The 23,139-nt window shown below is 38.0% G+C and overlaps 1 protein-coding gene across 1 annotated transcript in view; it reads left to right on the top strand.

Annotated features, from left to right (window-relative positions):
- Window positions 1–6,768: 6,768 nt before the first annotated feature.
- Window positions 6,769–23,139, top strand: part of MYO3A (myosin IIIA) — a 161,527-nt gene continuing 145,156 nt past the window's right edge. Inside the window, exons 1-2 of the mRNA XM_044927476.2 lie at window positions 6,769–6,936; window positions 10,369–10,503. Coding sequence (XP_044783411.2) covers window positions 6,769–6,936; window positions 10,369–10,503 — 303 coding nt within the window. The remainder of the gene's footprint in view (window positions 6,937–10,368; window positions 10,504–23,139) is intronic.

The following is a 23,139-nucleotide window of genomic DNA, read 5'->3' as shown; positions in this document are numbered from 1 at the left end:
AAAGAAGCTCAAAATGGATTAGAGTTGTTTAAATCTTATTTATTCTTAAGAACTCTTTTCTTTACTTGAACCAAAAAAAAAAAAAAAAAATCACTGACAAATTGTGTTAAAATCTCCCACTAAAGTTGTGACTTTTTCCCTTTTTCTTTGTATTTCTTTCAGTTATTTCATATATTCTAGGCTTCTGTTTTGAGCTTTTATATTTTCTTGGTGAATTAAGTCTTTGATTATTATGTAGTAACCCTCTTCACCTCTAGTAAATAATTTTCCTTTGAGTACTTTGTGCCTGATGTTAATCTTGTCACATCACTTTCTTTTGTTGAATGGTACATGGTACCATTATTTTATTTACAGTCTATCTCTGTCTATATATGAATCTCTTGCAAACAGCTGTGAGCTACCAGTTTCTGTCTTTTCATGGGAAGTTTGGTCCATTTACAATTATTGTGATTATTGGCATATTCATATTTCTTTTCACAGGGTATTTTATGCTTTCTGGTTCTTCTTTTTTAAAGGCTTCCTTTATTCTCCTTTCCAGAGTTTTTTGATTGAGTTTGTTAACATCAGTTTTTCTCTTTTAATATTTTGAAAGTTATTCATGATATTTTTAGGGTCTAATGTTTAAGTGTTTGACATGGATATTTTAAAGCCTAAATTTATAATTAATATTTTTAACTGCCTCTTTATATGAGGAACTTAAGAACATTTTAAATTCTAGCATTCTACTTTTGATTATTCTAGTTCATTTTTGTCTATTATTGTGTCTTACAGTCAGTGTTAGTTTAGATTTATACACATGTGTAACTATTTACTGTTTTCAGTAATTTAGACCTTCCTTGTCATTATCATTGTCATTTTTCAAAGACATCCTTTAGAAGTTCTCTTTCTCAGGGACCATTGTTGTTAAACTGAATTTTTTGAGGTGAAAAATATCTTTAATTTGCCTTTGACCTTGAAGGATACTTTTGTTTTAGATGGGTAGTTATTTCAGCATTCTGAATATATTATACTATTGTTTTCTATTGAAATATCAGCAGTCATTCTAATTGTTTCCCTCTATATGTGATATATCTTTCCTATATGATTGGTGTCAAGAGCCTCTCATTGTCTTTGGTGTTCTCTAGATTCATCGCCATGTATCCAACTGTGAATTTTTAAAAGAAATGTACTGAGCTTCCTAAATTTGAGTGTTCATACCTTTTGCCTGTTTGGGAGAACTTTCAGCCATTATCTGTTGATTTTTCTCCATTCTCTCCTCCACAAACTGATTAGATGTGTGTTAGACTGAATCAGTCAGGAAAATAGAATCAATACCAAGTAGTTTAACAGAGGGAATATAATATGGTGCCATGGTCTGAATATTTGTATTCTCCCCAAATTCATATGTTGAAACCCTAACCGCCAGGGTAGTGGTGTTGGGAGGTGAGGCCTTGGGGCAGTGATTAGGTCAGGAGGACAGAACCTCATGAAGGGGATTAGCATCTTATAAAAGAGACCCCAGGGGAGTAGCTTGTCCCTTCCACCACATGGGGTTACAGCAGAAACACCGCACCATCTATAAAGGGGACCCACATCTAGTGCCAAGTCTATCAGCAACACGATCTTGGACTTCCCAGCCCCTGGAACTGTGAGAAATAAATGCTTGTTGTTTCCAATCCACCCAGTTTATATTATTTTTGTTCAGGCAGCCTGAACAGACTAAGGCATGGGGGGGAATTCGTTATAAATGTTTTAGGATATCTGAAAGCCCAACAGAAGGTAATGAGGTGATCTCAGAGTTAGGATCATAATCTTAAAAACTATCATTACTCCTTGTACTGTACAGAAACATCAAGGAAATGGTCTTACCAAAATGCAAATGCTGAGGCCGTCTAGAACCATGGCAGGTCTACCCTACAGAAACAGGGACCTTCAGGGAGATGGAGCCACATGGACATACCACAAAACTAGAGAAAGCAGAGGAGAAAGATCCTCCTCCCATCCAGTCTCCTGCCTGGCACACCCGCTGACAGAATCCAACAGTGGAGGACACCAGTGGGACAGGGAGTTTGGGGAATACAGTTTTGAGATGTCAACCCCTGAGATTCAGGACGAGGAAGGTCACGCACAGATCTGAGAGCAAGCAGACAATTGTGATCTCCCTTCCATATCTCTCAGTTTGGGTCTCCTGTTTTTCATTACTTTGTTTCCCTATACTGTGTCCAAAGTAGCATTTTTTCTGTGGTAAAATATGCGTTACATACAATTTACCCTTTAACCACTTGAAAACTGTGTTCACTTCAGTGCTACATTCACATCATTGTACAACACTCACCACTATCCATCGCTTGTACAACGCTCACCACTATCCATCGCCACAACTTTTTTTTACCTTCTCAGACTGAAACTCTAGCTGTTAAATAATCTTTCCCATTCCCCTTCCCCAAGCTCCTGCTACTGCTGCTACCGCTGTTGCTAAGTCACTTCAGTCCTGTCCAACTCGGTGTGACCCCATAGACGGCAGCCCACTGTCCTTGGGATTCTGCAGGCAAGAACACTGGAGTGGGTTGCCATTTCCTTCTCCAATGCATGAAAGTGAAAAGTCAAAGTGAAGTTGCTCAGTCGTGTCTGACTCTTAGCGACCCCATGGACTGCAGCCTACCAGGCTTCTCCATCCATGGGATTTTCCAGGCAAGAGTACTGGAGTGGGGTGCCATCCCCTTCTCGGCCCAAGCTCCTGGCAACCACAATTATACTTTCTGTCCCTGAATTTGACCGTTCTGGGTACTGTGTGCCAGTCATGGTTTATTATGTTCATTAACATTGCCAGTGAAGAGGCACTATTCCATAAAAAGAATGTTTTTCCTGGTTGAAAATGTCTATTTGAGGCTTTTAATAAGATTTAATTAGTTTTTTTTTTTTTTTTGGTTTAACATTACATTCTATGGATGGCATAAATGCTTATTTGCATGAGTCAAGTAGATAGATGTAGAAAGTAGTTATCTTGTCACTGATTATGAAATCACTGAATTGGATGATTATTACTGATTACCTCCTACTTGTTTTTTTTGCATTTTGGATCAAAGGCACAAATTTCATAAAGATTAAGTTTTCTAAGAACTATTCCTAAGTGTCTTTTTATGTAGTGATGTAATTTTCAGCAGGCATTCATAGCCATTTACTGAATGATGTCCCCTTAAATATAATGAATATGATCATTATTCTGTTTAGATTTTCAAATTCTCTTTAGATCCTTCTAATCCTTATTTCTCTCATTCTTTTTTTTTTTTTTTTGGTAAGAATATTGATTCACTCATTCAGCAGCTACATATTTAACATCTACTATATGCCAGACACAGAGTTAGGCATTATAAGATTTGTAAGTGAACTGAGAGCTAAGGTTTCAGGTGTCAAATTAATAGATAAACAAATAAACATTTGCCCATTTAGCCTGCATTTACTAGTTATCTGCCATGTGTTAGATATTGTTCTGGGAACTGTGGATACAGAGCTAAAAATAATAAAGTCTGTACCTCTGTAGCTTACATTCTGAGGAAGGAATAAAATATGCAGGGGAGATCTTTTTTAAAATGTGATATTTGAGCTGAAATATGATGGATGAGATGGAACAAACGAAAAAGACTGAGGCCAGACAGCAGTTATGGATGATAAATAGAATGAACTCCTTTTGTTTGATGCACATTGGTTTATGGTTTTTGAGATGGGAAAATTAAAGAGTTTATTGTTGCTTCCATTTTGTCACTTAATTATTAAATGAAAACATCAGCTGGGAAGTTTGGTGGGAGAGGATGGACAGCAATGAGGGAACAATCTGAGGAGACAGAAATTTGAGGATGGAAATCACTCACCAGAGAGAAGTGAATATACAAAGCAGGGAAGTGCAGTAAGATTGCTGGACATCATTGAGGGTCTACTTGTAAGTTTTTGATCCTGAATTTAAAGTGAAATGGTTCAGCCCAGTTGTGTGGTGTTCTCCAGCTATAGGCACAGGTGTGAAAAAGATGTAAGGTTTAACTAGGGTTGGTTTTTTAACCCCAGGGGACTGGTGGTGAAGAAAGAGAGAAGCAAGAATGTTTAGGTCATTTTCAAGGAAGTTATAATAATTCAAGCTGTAGAATTTATGCTGTTGTGCTGTGTGCTGTGCTTAGTCGCTTCGTTGTGTCCAACTCTGTGACCCCATGGACTGTAGCCCACCAGACTCCTCTGTCCATGGGGATTCTCCAGGCAAGAATACTGGAGTGGGTTGCCATGCCCTCCTCCATGGGATCTTCCCAACCCAGGGATTGAACCCAGGTTCTTCTGCCTTGTGGGTGGATTCTTTACTGAGCCACGAGGGAAGCCCCGTTTATGCTGGGGAAGGAGAAAACGAAGTAGAAGTGAATACTGAAGAGAGTTGATGGATATAAAGAAAGTGAAGAGTCAATGGATTGGTAGATTGGATGAGGTTGAAAGTTGTAGTCAGACAAATGAATTTCATGGGCTGATATTAGTATGTGATATTAACACATTCACTAATAGGCCTGTTTCTATGTATATGTATACACATCCAGGAACAACTGCAGTCAACTTTATAACATTGAAAAGTGAGGTTTTGCACGGTTAACCAAAAAATTCAGAGGACCACCACAGATGTTCTAGTTGGTCTTTCTGTTCGTTTTGTTTTTCTTTTCTTTTCCTTTAAATTTATACAAAAGATTGAATGTAATTTAAGGAAAACATGAAAGGTTAGTAGCACTACTTGGAAGATCTTATCTCAGCTTATGTGTGAAATCTTTTTTAAAATCACTTGAGCTCATTGGCCATGTTCTCCTAATTGAGCCCTGTACCAGGTGCTGCTGCTGCTGCTGCTGCTGCTAAGTCGCTTCAGTCGTGTCTGACTCTGTGTGACCCCAGAGACAGCAGCCCACCAGGCTCCCCCATCCCTGGGATTCTCCAGGCAAGAACACTGGAGTAGGGTGCTCCAGGTGCTGGGTATGCAGGAATATCAGGTCCATGGTGGGTTCAGAGAGCTTATGGAGCACAGAGATGGGCACACAACTCAAATGGAATGGAGAGTGGTTCGGTTTGGAGGACATGACATCTCAGCAAATACATGAAAAGATGAGTAGGAGTTAGAGCTTAGCAAAGAAATCACAGACCCAAGTGGGAGCAAAGACTGTATGTGAAGATCCTCAAGCAAGAAGGGGATGACTTGATGGATCCCAAGTGGGTAGGTTTGTAGTGTCTGAGGGAAGATGTAGTGAGACATGAGGCTAGGAAATTAAGCAAGGGCCATATTTTAAAGGATGTAGTAGGTTATATGAAAGAAATTTCATACTAAAAGCAATAGGGGTTGGGAGAATGGCATTGAAACATGTATAATATCATATATGAAACGAGTCGCCAGTCCAGGTTCGATGCATGATACTGGATGCTTGGGGCTGGTGTACTGGGACGACCCAGAGGGATGGTACAGGGAGGGAGGAGGGAGGAGGGTTCAGGATGGGGAACATGTGTATACCTGTGGCGGATTCATGTTGATGTATGGCAAAGCCAATACAATATTGTAAAGTTAAAAAATAAAATAAAATAAAAATAAATAAAAGCAATAGGGGACTGATTGTTGGGTTTTACATACAGCAGTGATATAAAGCACAATCACTTAAAAATGCTGGATAGGATGTGAAGAAAAGGGAACCCTCCTACTGATACAGCCATTATGGAGAACAGTAAGGAGATTCCTTAAAAAACTATGAATAACCCTATCCTATGACCAAGGAATCCCACAACTGGGCATATACTCTGAGAAAACTACAATTCAAAAAGAATCCATGTACTCTGGTGTTCATTGCAGTGCTATTTAGAATAGCCAGGACATGGAAGCAGCCTTGATGTCCATTGACAGATGAATGGATGAAGCAGATATTCAATATTCAATGGAATATTACTCAGCTATAAAAAGGAACGAATTTGACTCAATTGTGCTGAGGTAGATAAACCTAGAACCTGTTATACAGAGTGAAGTAAGTCAGAAAGACAAACAAATGCTGTATATTAATGCATATATTTGGAATCTAGAAAAATGGTACTGATGAACCTATTTGCAGGGCAGTATTGGAGACGCAGTAAGAAGACATATATACACTATCATGTGTAAAATAGATAGCCAGTGGGAAGCTGCAGTATAACATGGGGAGCTCAGCCTCGCACTCTGTGATGGCCTAAATGGGTGGGATGAGGGGGAGGGGAGTGAGGCTCATCAGGGAGAAGATATATGTATAATTATGACTGGTTCTTGAAGGATGTTATCCAGGAGAAACCAACACAATATTGTAAAGCAATTTTCCTTCAATTAAAAAATAAATAAAAAAACACAACCATTTTAAAGTGTGGGATTTGCTTTGATGAAGAAGTTGGATTTTTATCATTGCTAAGGTTTATTCTAAAATTCTTTCATTCATGAGTATAAAGCAGTAAATCAAAATGATTTAAATGTGTGCTTCTAATCTGAAAATAATTACTAATAGTAGCAATTAATATGGGACAGTATTAAACAGAGAAAGCCCTGCTTACAAAACATTATTAAACTCGTATTCATCTGTTTGCAAAAAGAACTGAAATTAAAAATTTCTTTGACTCTGAGTACATTTGGTTACTGCTGTGTATTTTCCATCATATCAGTGAAAATATTAGATAATTTCCCATGAGTTTGTGTGTGCTGTTTAATATTACCAATCAAATGTCAATGAAGCTCTGTACTTTTTCTCTCCAGTGATTTAAACTTTTGAGATGCTTCCATTAATTGGAAAATCAATCATCTTTGATAACTTTCCTGACCCTTCTGATACTTGGGAAATCACTGAAACGATTGGCAAAGGAACTTATGGAAAAGTTTTTAAAGTGTTGAATAAGAAAAATGGCCAAAAAGCAGCAGTCAAAATTCTGGATCCCATCCATGTAAGTCACATTTTTTCTCTTGCTTGCTAATTAACTTTTTAAAAAAATCTGTGTTAAACAGTTAAAAAGTCCATTGGTATCTTATCTTGATTTATTTATCACAATGTCAGTTGCAATTTGAAGGAAATGTTTGTTTTAAAATGTCTTGTTAGATTTTCCTTGTTAAATGCTTAACATATATTAGAAGGTCCAATAAATACTTGATAAATAAATATATAGTAAAGAGAAATATGGGGGCTTCCCAGGTGGCATTAGTGGTAAAGAACCTGCCTGCCAATGCAGGAGACATAAGAGAAACAGGTTCGATCCCTGAGTTGGGAAGATCTCCTGGAGGAGGGTGTGGAAACGCACTCCAATATTCTTGCCTGGAGAAGCCCAGGGACAGAGGGGCCTGGAGGGCCACATAGTGTCACACAATCAGATATGATTGAAGTGGCTTAGCATGTACACACACGCAGAGAAGTATATCTGTATATAAGTTTATCTTCTCTCAAGCAGCTCAGTGGTTGATTTAATATTTTTAGATTTCAGAGTGTTGTCAGCGTATAGACTCACGGGTCTGGAAGTAACCCTAAAATTGTCTAATGTCGTCTTGGCTAGATTTCATTTTCCTCCTGTGTTTATTTAGGCTTCAGGCAGAATTCCTCCAAACAAGAAATATATTTTAAAATTTCTTTCAAAAAAGGGAAATTAAATTTCAGGTTTACCTAAGTGTTTCCAAACAGAAATGGCATTCCTTTACAGGGTCTGGTTCCTTGTGAAGAATTCAATGCCGTGGTCAGTCCATATGGCCTCTTTTCCAGCAGTGCCAATGGTGCTTTTTTTGGGAATAGCAGTTGTGATCAGGGAAACTCATCTTGCTTTGCCTGTAAGAGCATGAGATTTGCCTGTAAGAGACAAAATTCTTTTTTCCAGGAGTAAGAGGCTAGATGTTTGGGTGCATTTTCAGCTACTAGGACATATGTAGGTCTCCCCTAGCCCGTGGGGGAGCCAGAATAAACTCAGTGATTCCGTAATCCCTAAACCTCTCCTGAGAGCAACTCCTCCGATAACCCAGCTCTTGGAGAAGGAAATAGCAACCCACTGCAGTACTCTTGCCTGGAAAATCCCATGGACAGAGGAGCCTGGTAGGCTACAGTCCATGGGGTTGCAAAGAGTCGGACACGACTGAGTGACTTCACTTTCACTTTTTGCATGTGATGGGGGTGAGGCTTGGTGGAAATGATGAGATGTGTGTGGAGTAGGCCTGGGAGTTCTCGTTCTTGTCACAGCTCTGACACTCACAAAGCCTGCAAAAGGACTCTGGAAAAAGTCTCTGCCCTCTGTTCATCTTGGGGTTGCTCTTTCTTTTTTGATGGTTTATTTTTACTAGATCTGTTATTACTACATTGTTTTATTTTCTTTTGAGCAGAGGAGAGAGAGGGTGGGGGCTTCTTTTCAAGAAGTAGGTTAGATAAGTGCATGCCTGCTCAGTCGCAAAGTTATTTCTGCCTCTTTGTGACCCCATCTACTGTAGCTCGCCGGCTCCTCTTTTACCCATGGTATTTCCCAGGCAAGAATACTGGAGTGATTTGCTATTTCCTTCTCCAGGGGATCTTCCCAATCCAGGGATCAAACCCATGTCTCCTACACTGGCAAGCGGATTCTTTACCACTGAGCCACCAGGGAGGCCCACTGGAGGAAAAAAATGAGAAGCACTGTGCACAGGCTTAACTGATGCTGCATGACTTCATAGTCTGTTGGAAAGTTCTTGTTAAAACTGAGGGAAGAGAGACACCAATTAAGCTGTATCATAGTAACTACACCACTAGTCTTCGCAATTAGAAGTCTGCCCTTTGAACTTTGCTGTTAAGGATTGGGGTTCATGGTGGCGAGAGAAAGGGCTCCAGGCTGATCCCAATGTGTGGCCCCACAATCAGAGTCTCTCCCCCATTCCTCTGCTTCTTAATGAACAAGAACAAATGACTTGTGAATGTATGTAACAGTTATCCTTTCATAATTTCACATTTGCTATGCAGCCTACCTTACAAATCAGGTTTTATTCTCTTGCTTTAATGAAATATATAGATCCATAACCGTAGTATGAAATGTCTTCTTTTGCTGCTTTTATTCTTGTCATAGTACATATATATTTTTTTAAGAATTCTTTATTTACTCTTCATTCATCATGCCACAAGTCAAATAAAAAAAGATTTATAACCAGGAGATTGTAATCTTAATAAAATAAATTTAAATGCACCCAAGCATTTTGCAGAGTGGCTATTTTATTTTTATTAAAAAGGTCTTACTGTTATGGATTTTGGACTCATAATCTTCTCTCCAACAAAGGGATGAAATGAGAAGGACTAAAAGATAGTAGACAAAAGACTAGTCCTGGATCACACACTAACTAGTTCTGTGACTCTAACTGCCTTGAGCTTTCGTTTCTTTCTTTCTTTTTTTTTTTTACATTTTCTTAGCTTTAGTTTCTTCCTTAGGCTAGTGTTCTGGTCTAAAATTCTTTACAGCTTTGTGATTCCATGATTCTGTCTTAAAACAATGTGGACATTAAATGTTACCATAAAATATTAGAAGTCTTTCATTTATGACAGTGAATTGTTTTCTGTATATATGGTTTTCTAGATATATGACTAAGTGCGTAATCTTGTTTGCAATTTTATTGACAGGATTACAACCTATTCTACTTCTGGTGAATGAGTCTTTAGCTAACTAAATGCTGTATGCCAGCTTATATAACTTAACCCTTTCACTTTTTTGGAAAGGTAGGAGTTTATTGCATGTATGATTAGTTTTTGATAGCCTTTAAATAGCCTATATTTCAAAGAAACAAAATGAACCAGCTAAAAGTTTTCATGTCAAAACAATAATTTTACCATTGAAATAAAGTTAACACTACAAAGAAAGGGAGATCACCTTAAACAGTTCTCCATATATATTTTTTCACTAGATTTTGTGATTAGAATTCTTTATTTTTATTTTTTAACTTAAAAAATTTTATTTATTTGGCTGCGTCAGGTCTGAGTTGCTCATGGGCTTAGTAGTTTAGGTGCCCGGGCTTAGTTGCCCAGCGGCATGTGGAATCTTAGTTCCCAGACCAAGGATCAATCCCACATCCCCTGCATTGGAAGGCACTGGACCACCAGGGAAGTCCTTATATGTTTCTTTCTAACTGCACATAAAAATAGCCTTTCATTTATTTCTTTTCAATGAAATAAATACAATTAGAGATATTTTTGATTAACAGGAAAATCACAATCTCTCGCCTTAAGCAGTGTAATGAGAAATGTCAATACATTGTATTGAGCACAGTAGAAACTATTCTGACCTTGCTTTGACAAGATAAAATTCTACATTCGCTAGTCTAACTTATGTTTTTTTGACTTTATTCATGTTTTTCTCACCGCTCTCTCCCCATGACTTTTTTGAAACTAGGATATTGATGAAGAGATTGAAGCAGAGTACAGCATCCTAAAAGCACTTTCTGACCACCCTAATGTGGTCAGATTCTATGGCATGTACTTTAAGAAGGATAAAATAAATGGAGATAAGCTATGGCTGGTTCTTGAGGTAAGTGTTCAGAATTATTTCCCATGTGGTGATTTGCAGTGTGGTCTTGGAATGACATGTTTAGTAACGTCACCCCCATAAAGCAATTCATCTGATATGTTCCATTCTGTATCTTTTGTTGAATCTTGTTCCCAGTTCTGGTCGTGCCATCTTTAGAAACACCAGTAAATGAAAGAAAATTAATTAAAGATTAAAAGAAAATGTTTCCATAATAAAAGACTAAAGAAACTAGGATATTTTCCTGGCAGAAGCGCATACTAAAAAGGGACTTCATTATAATTTTTATTTATTCATCTGTGTTTGGTGCAACACGTGACTGAGGCTCAGTGCCAGGTGCTATGATATGAGATAAAATTAATGTAGCTGAGGCTTCATTAGGCAAAAATGGTGAGTTGCTAATTTCTTCTGACTTCACTGAATACTAATGACATAAACTGCAGAACCAGGTACTGTCAGTCCCCCATATCTGTGGGTTCCACATGGTCAGATTCAAACAGCTGTGATCCGTGAATACGGAGGATCAACTGTATTTACATTTATGGGGGGGGGGAACCTTACTAGAAGTGGTGTGGAACACTGAATAAGTTGCCAAAGGGATACTGCAGAGTCTGCCTTTTCAATTCCTGAGAATAGCTTGGGACAGTTCTCTCTAATGCAAGAGTATTAGAAGGTGCACCACTAAGGTTACTGCCAGCCGTAGAAGAATGTGTTTTTTTCCGATTTTCACTGGATATTTTTATTTAAGTTGAAGTAATCATTAATTACAATAAAATTTATAAAAATTTCTTAAAGCTTCTTTTATCAAACCTAGGGCTAGTAAAACCTTTATTTGATCACCTTAACAGCATCTATTTATTGTATTTGCATTAATTTACTTTTTATAACATTAGTTTCTGGTGTAAAGTGAGGTGATTCAGTTATATATATTTATATGCTAGGCTGTGTGTGTGCTCAGTCATGTCCGACCCATGGTGACCTCATGGACTATAGCCTGCCAGGCTCCTCTATCCATGAGATTTTTCAAGCAATAATACTGGAGGGGATTGCCATTTTGTCCTCCAAGGGATTTTCCCAAACCAGGGTTAGAACCCAAGTCTCCTATGTCTCTTGCATTGGCAGGTGGATTCTTTATCTCTGAGTCACCTGGGAAGCCCATATATTTATATGTATTAACATAATTATATATATGGCTTATCACAGGATATTAAGTATTCCTTGTGCTGTACAGTTGGATCTTATTGTATATCCATTCTATTAATATATGTAATACTTTGCATTTGCTAATCCCAAACGCCCAATCCATCTCTCCTCCGCCTCCTCTTCCTGTTGACAACCACAAGTTTGTTCTCAGTGTCTTGTATTCACATTATTTTATTAGCATTTGATTATTTTATTTCTTTTTTTTTGGAATGTACCATTGATTTTCCTGTACAGTAATAATTTGCACATTGTCTCCATACTTTATATTTTTTCTATGGTGGTTTTTAAATGAATATACAAGTAGTGATCATTGTAGAGAATACTTGAAACTATAAAAAGAACCACTCTTAATTTTGAATATATTTTCATCTATTTTTGTATGTTTAAAATGATTGACAATATCACATCAGTTTAGCCTATTTTTCAGTTCATATAATTTCAGATAGACTTAATCATTTTTATCTTTAAAAAAAATACATTCACTTGATTAATTTTTTGTTGTTCAGTCACTAAGTCAAGTCCAACTCTTTTCGACCCCCTGGACAGCAGCATGCCAGGCTCCTGTCCTTCACCATCTTCCAGAGTTTGCTTATATTTATGGTCATTGAGTTGGTGATGCTGTATAACCATCTCATCCTCTGCTGCCCCCTTCTCTTTTTGCCTTCAGTCTTTTGCAGCATCAGGGTTTTTTCCAGTGAGTTGGTTCTTCACATCAGGTGTCCAAAGTACTGGAGCTTCAGCTTCAATATCCATCCTTTCAATGAATATTCAGGGTTGATTTCCTTTAGGATTGACTGGTTTGATCTCCTTGCAAGTCCAAGTGACTCTCAAGAGTATTCTCCAGCACCGCAGTTTGAAAACATCAATTCTTTGGTGCTCAGCCTTCTTTGTGGTCCAACTCTCACATCTGTACATGACTACTGGAAAAACCATAGCTTTGACCATAGGGACTTTTGTTGGCAAAGTAATGTCTCTACTTTGTAATACACTGTCTAGGTTTATCATAGCTTTTCTTCCAAGGAGCAAACACCTTTGAGTTTCATAGAAAGCAGTAATACAGGACAGTATTATTGTAGATCCAGGTTAGTGGTGCCACCCTTTGCTGAGCAGGTAGGTATGTGTCTTTCCTGAGTTGGTTGTTGAACCTGGAAACAGATGGTTCAGTTTCTCTACTCTTTCATTTTCTAATCCATGTTCTGAATGTTAGCACGATTATTGATTGCCCCTCTGGAATCCTACATCCTCCTGCTCCATCCTGTCTGCCAGGTGTCTGACCCCTGCTGCCTCTCTGCTGCTCATCTGGGTGGAATCCACTTTCCTGGATTCCTTGGTCTCTTCTTTCCAAGGTTACTTCTCTGTTTTGCACATCAGGAATTCTGTGTGTTCCTCCTATTATTCACTGTACTGATGTCACCAAATATTGAGTCCCTTCAGTTCAGTTTCTCTAGGGAGCAAAACATCCAGTCTCTGTGTGTGTGTGTGTGTGAAGTAGCTCTGGCAGGCTTCTGGATGTGGGTATTTTGAATGTGGCATAAGAGGGCATCAAGTCTTTTGAAGAGAGACTTGCAAAGGAAGCCTTGTTTTCTGCCCCTCCCGTCCCACCTCCTCCACTTTCACTGTTATCTTGCCCTCTCTGGGTTAATCTGCTCAGGTGACCTCAACACAGCTCCCCCACCTAGCACTTTGGTTTGTGGCTTTCTCTGTGTTGCTGGGTCAGTTAACCACTCAGTCACCTGCATTCCATGTTGAACAATTTTGTTGCAATCTCTTCTTCACTTCTCTCCCATTTTGTTCTTTTTTTCTAGTGGTTTTATGTTTTTATTTTTTTTTTTTAATTCCTTTACTGGCATTTTCATGGAGATTCATGAGTAAGAGGAAATACATGTATATATTTAATCTGCCACTTTTGATTGAATCATAGTCTTTCAAAATTACAATAGAATTTTCAAGAACCTTTTCAGAATCTGAAACTATTACTTTATAGAAGTTAAAAAAAAAATGTTTTAAGAGCCAGGCGTGTTCTTTGATGATAGGCAACTTATTATGATTTCAGAATTATTTTGTATTTCTCAATTCAAGATAGCTTTATATTTTTAGTTAAATCACACACAAAAAAAAAACAGAGCAAAACTTTTACTTCTCTCAACACAATTACCCAAGTTCAGTTCAGTCACTCAGTCGTGTCCAACTCTTTGCGACCCCATGAATCACAGCACGCCAGGCCTCCCTGTCCATCACCAACTCCCAGAGCTCACTCAAACTCACGTCCATTGAGTCGGTGATGCCATCCAGCCATCTCATCCTCTGTTGTCCCCTTCTCCTCCTGCCCCCAATCCCTCCCAGCATCAGAGTCTTTTCCAATGAATCAACTCTTCGCGTGAGGTGGCCAAAGTACTGGAGTTTCAGCTTTAGCATCATTCCTTCCAAAGAAATCCCAGGGCTGATCTCCTTTAGAATGGACTGGTTGGATCTCCTTGCAGTCCAAGGGACTCTCAAGAGTCTTTTTCAACACCACAGTTCAAAAGCATCAATTCTTCAGTGCTCAGCCTTCTTCACAGTCCAACTCTCACATCCATACATGACCACTGGAAAACCCATAGCCTTGACTAGATGGACCTTTGTTGGCAAGGTATTGTCTCTGCTTTTGAATATGCTGTCTAGGTTGGTCATAACTTTTCTTCCAAGGAGTAAACGTTTTTTAATTTCATGGCTGCAGTCACCATCTACAGTGATTTTGTAGCCCCAAAAATAAAGTCTGACACTGTTTCCACTGTTTCCCCATCTATTTCCCATGAGGTGATGGGACCAGATGCCATGATCTTTGTTTTCTGAATGTTGAGCTTTAAGCCAACTTTTTCACTCTCCTCTTTCACTTTCATCGAGAGGCTTTTTAGTTCCTCTTCACTTTCTGCCATAAGGGTGGTGTCATCTGCATATCTGAGGTTATTGAGATATTTCTCCCAGCAATCTTGATTCCAGCTTGTGCTTCTTCCAGCCCAGCGTTTCTCATGATGTACTCTGCATAGCAGTTAAATAAGCAGGGTGACAATATACAGCCTTGACGTACTCCTTTTCCTATTTGGAACCAGTGTGTTGTTCCATGTCCAGTTCTAACTCTTGCTTCCTGACCTGCATATAGGTTTCTCAAGAGGCAGGTCAGGCGGTCTGGTATTCCCATCTCTTTCAGAATTTTCCACAGTTTATTGTGCTCCACACAGTCAAAGGCTTTGGCATAGTCAATAAAGCAGAAATAGATGTTTTTCTGGAACGCTTTTGCTTTTTCGATGATCCAGCGGATGTTGGCAATTTGATCTCAAGTAACAGAATAAATTATGAACTTAAGCCATTTTGTCTTAAATTAATGGATAATTTACTTCATATTTGTGTTTGTGTATTTGAGATGTGATGCTCTGCAAATCCTTGATGGAGTCCTGAATAAAAATTGTGTATATTTATATCTTTGAGAACATTTTCAATAATGCATCTCTTATGTTTTTTTTCCATGTAAAATAATTGGAAAATTAGCATTTGAAGATTCAGTTGTTCTGCTTAATATAGGCCTAAATGTCAAGAACAAAAGTATAAATCTTTCCCAGAGTTTAAACTATTGAATAAGATCCGCTGATGTCTTTTATGCCTAACAAATTCCTATTCTAATTATATTGTCATTTCTTAGTATTATCACTCAGGGTTAGGTGAGAGTTGAAGATTCCAGATCATAGTTAAAGTGTTCTTTTGAGAGAGCAGAAAAGATTGATTAAAAAGGTCTTGTAACATCCAGTACAAGTGAAGTGGCATCCTGATGCAATGAATCAGCAGAGACTTAGCTTCTTTGAACTTTGTACATATGTTTTTAAAATTTATTTTTAATTGGAGAATAATTGCTTTACAATGTTATGTCAGCTTCTGTCATAGAACAGCATGAATTAGCCATGAATATACATATATCTCCTCCCTCTTGAACCTTCCTTCTACCCCGCCCCGCATCCCATCCCTCTGCGTTGTTGCAGAGCACCGGTTAACCTCCCTGTGTTATACAGCAACTTCTCACTAGCTGTTTTACATATTGTCTTTATTATTAGATGTAAGAGTTGGAAATATCCCTTAACGGCTTGAGAAAAAAGAATAAACAGTAGTTTATTAAAATAGTATTTCAGAAATCTGATCTATTTGAAATTCAAAGTTGAGGGAAAACATGGAAAAAGCAAAGAACTGGCAACTGTATGTAAGACAATTGATTTACATATGCAAGTTAGACTGATTACATATACACATAAGTGGTACAATTACCTGATTTATAAACATGAATGGTGCAGGTGCTGCTTTAAAGGCACTTTCAGAAAATTGGCTTGTGGCATCAATACTTTATTCTACAAAATGACTGCTAATTATACCTCTTATCATAATAAATCTCCAATAAATTATTTTGCTGGCTTCCCTAGTGGCTCAGTGGTAAAGAATCTGCCTGCAATGCAGGAGACACAGGAGATGTGGGTTCAATCCCCTGGGTTGAGAAGATCCCCTGGAGGAGGGCATGGCAACCCTCTCCAGTCTTCTTGCTTGGAGAGTCCCCTGGACAGAGGAGCCTGGCGGGCTACAGTCCATGGGTCACAAAGAGTCAGACACGACTGAAACAACTGTGCACGCATGCAAGCGCACAAATTATTTTGCGTGGGGGTACCCAAAGGATGGCCAAATAGGAACTTTGGTGGTACCCAGAAAGTCATGCTAATAGTGCCAGACTTCTGATATGAATCTGCGTAAAGATGGTGCTTCTTGGAGGGTCTGAGTAGCATCCTTGTTATCAGCCTGGCATGTGTAGGGGGTGGGCGGACTGTACCAGCTTGGACAGACTCTCACCCAGAGTTTTTCCATCTTGAAAAATCATTGTATTTATATTGCAATCCAGAATTGAAATTCCAAGAAGAGAATTTCTTGCTCAGATTTTACTGGGCCATCTATTTTCTCTGTTATTTAGTTGTGATTTTTGAATTATTGCTTTCACTTTGATACAATTTTTCCTCTTCCTGTATTTTTATTAAATTTAGTTATACTATAATTTCTTGAGCATGAATAATATACACGGCTCTGTTTAGAAATTATTTCCTTCTAAATTCTCTGTATGTTCATTTTCAGAACATACAGAAGAGCACTAGTTGCTAGCCCTCCTACATTCCAGTTACACACTTGTAATGAAACTACGAAAGAAGAGAAGGGGTAGAAGATTTTCTCCTATGGGAACTGATATATATATATAGTTTTTTTTTTTTTTTTGCAAAATGTTTATGGGAATTTTTATTGTCACTTAATATTTAGGTTTTCCTAACAATGTCAGCATAAAGGGAGAACCAGTTTTTTGTTTTTTTTTTACTTATGCCTTTTGAAATACCATACTTATATTTCATATTAATTTTTGCTTATTGCTATTACATATCTCTTGACTGACTTGCTTTGTAAAATACAGACACCTCTTTTTTAAATTTAAAAAGTTATATATTTATCTATGTATTTGGCTGTGTTGGTTCTTAGTGGTGGTACTCAGGATCTTTAGTTGGGGCATTTGGAATTCCCTGACCAAGGATCAAACCCAGGGCCCCTCCATTGGGAGCTCTGAGTCTTAGCCACTGGTCCAACAGGGAAGTCCCTGTAGATTTTGCTTTTGCTTAGTGTTCCTTTTCACTCCCAGTGTCTACCATGGAGGGTCAGGAGCAGGATGGAAGGGGACCTTGGGAGGTGGGAGGTGGTTCATTTCTGCATATCCTTACCACCAAACCAGGAGATGAGATGAAAAAACAGGGTTGAAATTGAGTTAAGTTGGTCTGGTACTAGGCATCTACTGCAGATGAGCACAGAGGGCAAATTTGAGATTTAACTATAATTTCCCCCTTCTTAGTTGGATGAACAGCAACACCTTAAGTACACAAGGAATATAATCTTCTGTCTCAACATCTATTTGTCTAGTGTATCCTCAGCCATTACGGAACCAAAATCCAGAGTTAGGACATCTTTTTGTTAAAAGGTCTTTCCCTTCATAATCCAGTCTTAGCTGTAATTGCTCCTTTCATGGCAGTAGTGCAGGCTGAATTCTATTATTTATCTGAATTAGTCCTGATTTGTTCATTCTTAATAGTGACACTGCTTTCTCTCTTTGCTTTCTAATTATAGCATTTTTTCTCTTTGAAATTATATCCTTTTCAAGAGATCAAAGGCTGGAAATTACAGGTGGCATTTGGAAGCACAAAAGTTCAGTAAATAGTCCTAAAGCCTCACAAATGCACATTTCTGGTAACGAAAGTGATTTTCATGGACTTGAATACTAACTTTCGTGCATTATTAGTTATTCTGCATTTATACTTACATCTAATAAGTAAGAGACGATCCATCATGAGAAAAGGAAACTATAGGAGGACAGAAAGAAAATGAGTTAGAATGAATGAATGGTTTCTGTTTGCTCAGCTATTAACTCTGTAATGTTGCTGCCCGGGAGATAACATGTACATGGAAGGGGACAGGGAACCCCTGCAGGCTTGTGTATGTGGGAGGGGGCAGGGAAGCAGGACAGGGCTGCAAAGCTGGGCTTCTGAACCACTCTGATGGCACAGCACCGGTCCTTCCTTTCATTAGCTGTGCACAGTGGCAGTGGAGTAGACAAATGCCGATTCTTTTCATGCTCTTAGGGCTGGAACAACCATTCCCAGCTCTCATATAAAAGGCTGTTATTTGGTGTACTCACCACAGAACAAGACAGACAATTACCTAGAGTCGTCTCATTTTTTTGTTTAAAGGGCAGGATGGAAAAACAGTATACATGTACTCCTTTATATTCTTATAACCCTGAAAATACATAAAAACATGTATAATGCTGGTATATCTTTTTTCCCTAATAGTACTTCGGTGCTTGCAAATGCATCTGCTCTCTGAATAGGAGTGCAAGTTTATAATATTAACCACAGAGGGAAAAATGTGACATGTTTTGCCATTTGGTAAATCATATATTTTGACTGTGTGTGCTAAGTCGCTTCAGTTGTGTCTAACTCTTCTTTGCAACCCCATAGATTGTAGCCCACCAGGCTCCTCTGTCCATAGGCTTCTCCAGGCAAGAATACTTGAGTGGGTTGCCATGCCCTCCTCGAGGGGGTCTTCCCAACCCAGGGATCAAACCTATGTCTCCTGTAGCTCCTGTATTGCAGGCAGATTCTTCACTGCTGAGCCACCAGGGAAGCCCATATTTTGACCAGGCAGATTAAAAGATTTCTTCTACATTTTCTTGTTTATCAAAGATATATTGTTGCTCACATTTCCAATGTTTGATGGTTTTCCCAAGAATTTTGAAATGCTTTAGGATGAGGGATGCCGTTTTATATCTTGATTTAGTGGTTACAGAATTGTACACAATTACCAAAATACATCAAAATGCATACTTCAGTGAGTCAATTAGAATGTGTGTCTGTAATAGCTTAAACATACTACTTCTAGTTTACAAGTTAGAAAAGTAATGTGAAAATTGTACATATTACAGTATTACACATTAGGAAACATTATTAGGTGATGGTGTCACTCATTAATATTGTATCAGTCTTTCATTGGAATGCAGAATTTGCTACATCAGTATATGTATTTTATTGATATTGAGTCACACATTTCACATTTGAAGAGGCACCTTCCATTTCATGTAAAAAGGTGGCCTTCTGTCATTATGTGTGTGTACATGCATAAGTGTCCAGGACTAAAGTATATTCACCCAGTCACTTACTAATTCCATAAATATCTATTACGTTGGGCCAAGCATTCTGGGAGGTTCTGGGTATTCAGTAGAGAATGAGACCAGCTGTCATCCTGGTGCTTAGAGAGTCTAATAGTGCAGAAAGACAATTTAAAACTTAATAGACAAATTAATTAAATAATTATACATTGTTTCTGATACTGTGGGCTTCCCTGGTGGCTCAGTGGTAAAGAATCTGCCTGCAATGCAGGAGATCCAGGTTTGATTCCTGGATTGGGAAGATCTTCTGAAGGAGGGCATGGCAACCCACTCCAGTACTCTTGCCTGGAGAATCCCAGGGACCGAGGAGCCTGACCGGCTACATACAGTTCATAGGGTTGCACAGAGTTGGACATGATTACAGTGACTAAGCAGCAGTAGCACTGATACTGTGAAGAACAGAAGTGGAGTGCTAACAAAGAATGAAAAAGACCTTTTGTGAAGAGAGAAGTCAAAGAAGGCCTAGATGAGTGGGTAACACTTAAGCTTCCACCTGAAAAAAAAGAAACAAACCGAGGTTCCTGTTAGTACCTTTGTTCTTTAATATACATCCCAGACACTCTGGAAAGACTCAGCCCCATCTCAAACCCACAGAAGCGGAAACTCCAGGAATGAGGGCTCAGAAACTTATTTTTTAAACAAGTCCTAAGGTGATTCTTATCAAAAGAAAGTTTGGAAAACCCTGCCAGAGGTCCTTGGATTTCAGGGTGCATTAGAAATAGTCTGGGACTTCTGCTTCTGGCTATGACAGTAAATTGTGTCACACCGCGCAGTTGTACTGTAAATACCTAAAACACTACATAGAATATATTTTTAAAAACATAACAGTTTTCCAGCACTGTGAAAGAGACAGCTTAGGCTTGTGATATTGAGAAAAGGAAATTGGAGGAACACTACAATCATTGCATCTTTATTCTTGGAAACAGTTTCCAGACCACGGGGATAAGAAGGACGTTCCCAAGGAGATCAGAGCAATCTTGCTGAACTGAAAAGATTGTTAAGACAAAAGTGACTGGAATTTTCAAAGAGAGAGTTAAGCAGGAAAAATACTCCAGAAATCTGCATGGGGGTTCCCTTGAGTCTTTGACTGGAAACCAAGCTGGAGATGGATAGGGCAAGATTCTAGGCAGTTGGGCAACGAACAATAATAAGGGTAAGAATTACTGAAAAGCAGTAATCTGAACAACTACTGGAGTTTGTGCAAGCTGGAGAGATACTTGAGTTCTGACCAGTCAAATTGAGTAATCTTTGTTGAACATCTAAGATGCTTAGTAGAGACCCTGCTGACAGGTTATGCGTTAAAGGAAGGGTTAGACTCACCCTAGAATAAGAACTACCCTTGGCCTCCTATAAAAATTTCAAAAACAGGGCTTGAAATGTTCATGTCAGTCCACAAGCAGATGAACTGCCTATCAGAACAAAATTCAGCATTCATTAAGAGAAGACAGCAAAATCTGAACATTTAAATGTGAAATTAGTTATGGCCATCATTTAATAAAAATTAATAAATATATAAAAAAGCAAGAAAAGGTAACCCATTGTCAGAAGAAGAATCAGTCAAATGAAACAGACCCAGAAATAATCAGGATAATGGAATTAGCAGATAAAGACTTTAAAATAGCTATTATAATAGTGTTCTCGAATAAAACTTCAAGAAGAGTTAGGTTAAAATGAAAAAAGGAAAGGAGAAGGCAATTCAGATTAAAACCACAATGAAACTACTAGTATACACTCACTAAAATGACTAACATTTAAAAGACTGATACTTCCCAGTGTTGGTGAGGTTGTGAAGCAAACTGAACTTTTTTAGATTATTTAGGCAGTGTGAAATGGTGCAGTCACTCTGCAGGCAATATAGCTAATGTCTTATTACATCTGTGGTTACCTTATGATCCAAAAGTGTCACTTGTAGGCATTTGCTAAAAATTGGTTTCTATAAAAAGAATCAAACACTTTTATAAAATGAGCAGAGTAAAACCTAGATGAGTGTCAGAAAATGAGTTTCAGCTTTTGTGGTCTCACATGGGATGTGGTCAGACTAAGTGAGGGTCTTAGAGCATTCAATATAAACAAAAAGCAATGAAAAACAGCAAAAGTCAGAAATGCCAACTGCAGAAATCAGTAGTCCTTTTCCAGAAATTTGAGTAAAAATCTCATATCCTGTCCTTACATAGTATAGACAGAATGCACTGTGAAAGCTTATAAAAGCTGTCTTTGGAAGTGAGTTGTAACGATCTGTTTAGAGATTTAGTTTTTTTTTTCTTTAATGTTTGACTACAGCCTGAGTAGAGAATTCACTTTTAGGGCTGCTCTGTTCTTTCATTAGTGTAGCTCTGGTTTAAGAAAATTATACTTCAGTTTTGTTTGATGAGAGAACATGAAGGCCCTATTATAGCACTGTGTTACAAAGTGACACTTACGGGTTTTTTGGTCTCCTGCTACGAATCTCTTTTTAGTCTGTCTTGGTGATTTAAGAATTGCATAGGGTTAATATGACACAATTCATTTCCCCGGATGCAGTTCTTTTTAAGTGGAAACATATGGTCATTTTCAATTTTTGTGATCTATTGCTTAATTTAAGAACATTTTCATTTCCTTTAATATATTTTAATCCTTCACATTCATTTAAAAACAAACATACTTCAGTTAATTTTTTAAAAATTTGTCTTCATACGTGAAAGGCATTTTATGCTAGTCGAACAAAAGTAGATTTCATTAAAGATGATATTTGAAATTTTGAATGAGGATTTAGAAAATTCATGGTGTTATCTTGAACATCTTTAGAAAAAGATCAGCCCCAAATTAACTTGTGGCTTATTGACATTTGGTCCCTGTGGTCTGTTTAATACATTCCATGTTTGTTGTATTTGTCTTCTCCTTTTCCCTTTTCATTTTAACATATATTTTTTATATTTATAAAATGGCATTTTATATAACAGTAAATATTAGTGACAGCTTCATCAATCAAAATGAATGAACTTTAGAAGTATATTATTGGTTAAAGAAAAAAGCAAATCCAGGTAGGATACTATTTGTATAAAGCACAAAGCAAAGCAAAACTGAACCATGTATTTTAGAAGAAATGTATTTATAATGAAGAAAGAAGTTTTAAAGACAGGAATGATAAACACAAAATTTAGGATAGTGGTTATTTCTCACGGGAAGAAGCAGAAGGATGGCATAATTTTAACACAACAGTAGGAAAGAAGAACCCTTAACTTGACTCTTCTTGAAGTTTAATTCAAAAGATCCTTTTCCATTCTGAAAAATTAAACCACAGTTCCTGCTTAAGTAGCAGCCAGATAGTAGAATAATTATTAATGGTTTCTAAGCTTTATTTTTTTGGGCTCCAAAATCACTGCAGATGGTGATTGCAGCCATGAAATTAAAAGACACTCCTTGGAAGGAAAGTTATGACCAACCTAGATAGCATATTCAAAAGCAGAGACATTACTTTGCCAACAAAGGTCCGTCTAGTCAAGGCTATGGTTTTTCCAGCGGTCATGTATGGATGTGAGAGTTGGACTGTGAAGAAAGCTGAGTGCCGAAGAATGGATGCTTTTGAACTGTGGTATTGGAGAATACTCTTGAGAGTCCCTTGGACTGCAAGGAGATCCAACCAGTCCATTCTAGAGGAGATCAGTCCTGGTGTTCATTGGAAGGACTGATGCTAA

Source organism: Bubalus bubalis, chromosome 14 (genome assembly GCF_019923935.1).
Source record: "Bubalus bubalis isolate 160015118507 breed Murrah chromosome 14, NDDB_SH_1, whole genome shotgun sequence".
NCBI lineage: Eukaryota > Metazoa > Chordata > Mammalia > Artiodactyla > Bovidae > Bubalus > Bubalus bubalis.
Note: the sequence above shows the minus strand (reverse complement) of the source record. Positions and strands in the feature narration are given on the sequence as shown.